The sequence below is a fragment of the Neopelma chrysocephalum genome, unplaced genomic scaffold, assembly GCF_003984885.1.
Source record: "Neopelma chrysocephalum unplaced genomic scaffold, ASM398488v2 Primary Assembly neopelma1_175, whole genome shotgun sequence".
In the NCBI taxonomy this organism is placed as follows: Eukaryota; Metazoa; Chordata; class Aves; order Passeriformes; family Pipridae; genus Neopelma; species Neopelma chrysocephalum.
The window spans coordinates 336,113-340,205 of NW_020897837.1; the positions used below are offsets into that span (position 1 = coordinate 336,113).

General features: G+C 35.5%; 1 protein-coding gene across 1 annotated transcript in view; it reads left to right on the plus strand.

The window, feature by feature from the left end:
* EBF2 (EBF transcription factor 2) overlaps positions 1 to 4,093 on the plus strand; it is a 131,729-nt gene that overhangs the window by 120,870 nt on the left and 6,766 nt on the right. Inside the window, 2 exon segments of the mRNA XM_027701948.1 lie at positions 1 to 235; positions 2,314 to 2,481. The exon segment at positions 1 to 235 is cut by the window's left edge and continues 118 nt beyond it. Coding sequence (XP_027557749.1) covers positions 1 to 235; positions 2,314 to 2,481 — 403 coding nt within the window.

Sequence of the window (4,093 nt, forward strand, 5' to 3'; positions counted from 1 at the left end):
GTTTAATTTTTAAGCTGGATTCATGGATATATTTGGAATTGTGTTTCAGGTTATATCCGGAACACCAGCAGCATCTCCCCCCGGGGTTACTCCTCCAGCTCCACCCCCCAACAGTCCAACTACAGCACCTCCAGCAACAGCATGAACGGCTACAGCAACGTGCCCATGGGCAACCTGGGCGTGCCGGGATCGCCGGGATTCATCAACGGCTCTCCCACGGGATCGCCCTACGGATGTACGGCCCGTGAGCTTCCCACTGTGCCTTTGCTACTCCTTAATTCCTAATTTTGGTTATTGCACCCAAAAGTGGCAGCAAGTGGTGGGTTTAGGGAGGAAGGTCTGATTTGGGGCTTGGGGGCTTTTAGGGTTGATGGAAAATATTCGTGTTTTTCAAGAGAAGTAGAGGAATGGTCAAGATTGTTTCTTTTTTCCTTCCTTTTTAAAATCCTTATGTAGTTGCTATTATTATATATTATTACATATTACATATTAGAGTATTGCATATATATATACTATATATAGTATATTATTATATATTATATATACTATATATAGTATATATAGTATATTATTATATATTATATATCATTATGGATTATATTACTATATTACATATTACTATATATTATATATGGCTATATATTATATATTTTTATATATTACACATTATAGATAATTATATATTATATTATATATTATATTATATATCATTATGGATTATTGATTATAGATTACTATATATGACTATATAATATATAGTTATATATTATAGATAATTTTATATTATATTATATATCATTATGGATTATCTATTATAGATTACTATACACTATATTGAATTATATTATATATTGTTATACATATAGATAATTATCGATTATATATTGATTAATGATTATATATCATATTAATGATTAATATTATTGATATTAATGATTATATATATAATTATATACTATATATTACCATAAATTGTATATCATATATGAATGAATGAACCACATATTATATATTATTATTAGTAATATATTATCATATGTTATATATATATCATTGTATATATTATTATATATCATATAAAATATGTATTATATAAATAGATATTATATAAATAGATATTAAAGAAACATATCCTTACACAAATTCCTAAGTGGCAAAAGCCACAGTGAGAAAGGAGGTCCAATTTGCAACTTCATTAAGCAAGTAACCATTACTTTTAGCACAGGGACTTTTCCAAAGCCTGTGTAAAAGCCACTCTGAAATAATTTTTATGAGTTTGAACACGTTATCAGTAACTGAGAGCTGAATTGGAGATTAATTTCCTCTGGAACTATATTAGCTTAATAATCAGAAATATAACAGTGATAGAATTAAGCTCTGCATTTCTAGTTACTGGTTCTACCATGAGCAGTCACTCTTTATTTCATACCTTGATTTCCATCTGACAATAGAGTGTGTGTGTAAAATATATATAATATACATATAACATATAATATATATTTAATATATATATTATATAAAATAATATATATAATATACATTACATTTATTTATTATATATGTTTTATATATATACCACAAACTGTAATGTAGACAAATAATTAAATATATATTATACATGTACATATATGAAAACAGGACAAGCAGTTACACACATATTGAATTATTATAATTTCATTATTTACCTCCCCCACGACTTGTGGAGGATCACACCTTTCCAGAAAGCACCTGATAACCCATAAAATACCATTTTATTTCATTTACATGTTAAGCAGAGCAGTGTTTAGGCCTGGATTAAAACCAGCCTAAACAGAGGGAGCTGTACAAGCCTCACCCTCAGATTAACATTCCCGTTATTATTTTGGAATCTCAGCAAACAATTCCTTAACAAGGTATTGGACACATCATTTTTTTTTTCTTGCAAGATGCTTCTTTAAAAACAAGCCAATTTAGATGAAAATCTAAGAAACAGCTTAAAACCAAGAAAATTTTATTTTTAAAAGAAAATGGGGAGGGCACAGGAATTACCAACCTTCCCAGTTTCCGAAACCACCAAGTGGCCAGGCCATTATTGTTCATATTGACTCTCTCCTTTGATGACTTGCAATTCTCTGGTCTCCTCGCCCTTCATTTTCAAAGATTTAAGCCCTCTTTTCTGAAATATTTAATATAAATATATATAAAAATATAATTAGAGTCGCTGTGAGAATGAGACCTTCTTGAAGAGCTAAAACGAGGCGTTTTCAGCAGTTTTACCAAACTCTTACAACATTTCTGATGAAAAAATGCCCTTTTTTTTTTTTCTATTTGCAGTGATGTCCTCAAGCCCCACAGTTGGCTCCTCCAGCACTTCTTCCATCCTTCCATTCTCCTCGTCCGTCTTTCCTGCTGTCAAACAGAAGAGTGCCTTTGCCCCTGTCATCAGACCCCAAGGGTCTCCTTCCCCTGCCTGCTCCAGTGGCAATGGAAATGGGTTTAGAGGTAAGAAATGTTTTTAATTGATATTAAATCCCTGGCCGAGGCAAACACAGCCACCACCTGAATGCCATCCCACTGATACCACAGGGAAAGTCTGCCCAGGGAACTGGATTAAAGCAATAATCCAAATTCATGGAATCATCATAGAATCAGTTGGGTTCTACCATGAGCAGTCACTCTTTATTTCATGCCTTGACTTCCATCTGGCAAGAGAGTGTGTGTGTAAAATATCTATATATAATATATAGATATATATAATATATAGATATTAAATGTAATATATAGATATTATATATATAGATATACATATATATAGATAGATATAGATATAGATATATGATATACATTACATTTATTTATTATATGTATTTTATATATGTATACCACAAACTGTGATGTAAACAAATAATTAAATATATATTATATATGTACATATATAAAAACAGGATGAGCGATTACACATATATTGAATTATTATAATTTAATTATTTACCTCCCCCACGGCTTGTGGAGGATCACACCTTTCTAGAAAGCACCTGGTATCCCATAAAATACCATTTTATTTCATTTACATGTTAAGCAGAGCAGTGTTTAGGCCTGGATTAAAACCAGTTGGGTTGGAAGGGACCTCCGAGATCATCAAGTCCAACCCTTGATCCAACCCCGCCGTGGTTCCCAGCCCATGGCACTGATGCCACATCCAGTCTCACCTTAAAAACCTCCAGGGATGGAGAATCCACCACTTCCCTGGGCAGCCCATTCCAATGGCTGATCACACTCTCTGGGAAGAAATTCTTCCTAAGTTTTCCTGTTTGGTTTTTAAACCAGCAGGGTCCAAATGCTCATTTTTACACCGAGAAGGGTCTGACTCGATGGGGCACTTCAATCACAGACTGGTTTGGGTTGGGAAGGACCTTAAACCCATCCCGTTCCAACCACCTTCCACTGGAATATAGTGGAATAGCAGCTCTTTTGTGAGGAACGGCTTCTCCTCAGGCTTGTTAAACACGGGTTAATACTCAGCTCTGTACAAAACAGCCCCGGCTCCAAACCTGCCGCAAGGTTTAGGCTCAGCCCGGGAATTGAGCCCCGCAGCCCATTTACAGCCCTTTTAAAGGTGATCTGCAAAACAAATGTGGGCAGCGAGATAAGAATGGGGAACCTGCGCTCAATTCTGGCTTTTAACAGGCTGCGGAGGGGGGGAGCTGTGGCACATAAATATGCTCCAAGTCTCCATAAAAATGCCTTTATAGGACCCGAGAAGTCATCTGGCTCCTTCAGCCTTCGCTGGAGATCCCAGAGCAAACCCAGCTCTGGGAATTGAGCCCAGCCAAGAGGCAGTGGGAATTCTAAATGAGCCCTACAAACCACACCTGCTGTGGTGAGGGGGGGACAGAAACCCTCAGCTGGACCACGGGGACTCGCAGAAACCGGGATTATTTGGTGCCATAAGGAAATTCTGAGCGTGCCGAGCAAAAACAATTCCGTTTTTAAAAGCCAGTTTAGGGAATTCTGCAACAGCTTCTTCCCCTGCCCCAATTCCATGAAAATCCATGTTTTTCTAAGACCATCTTCTCCCCATTAATGAAAGATCATCATCACCCCATTAATGAAA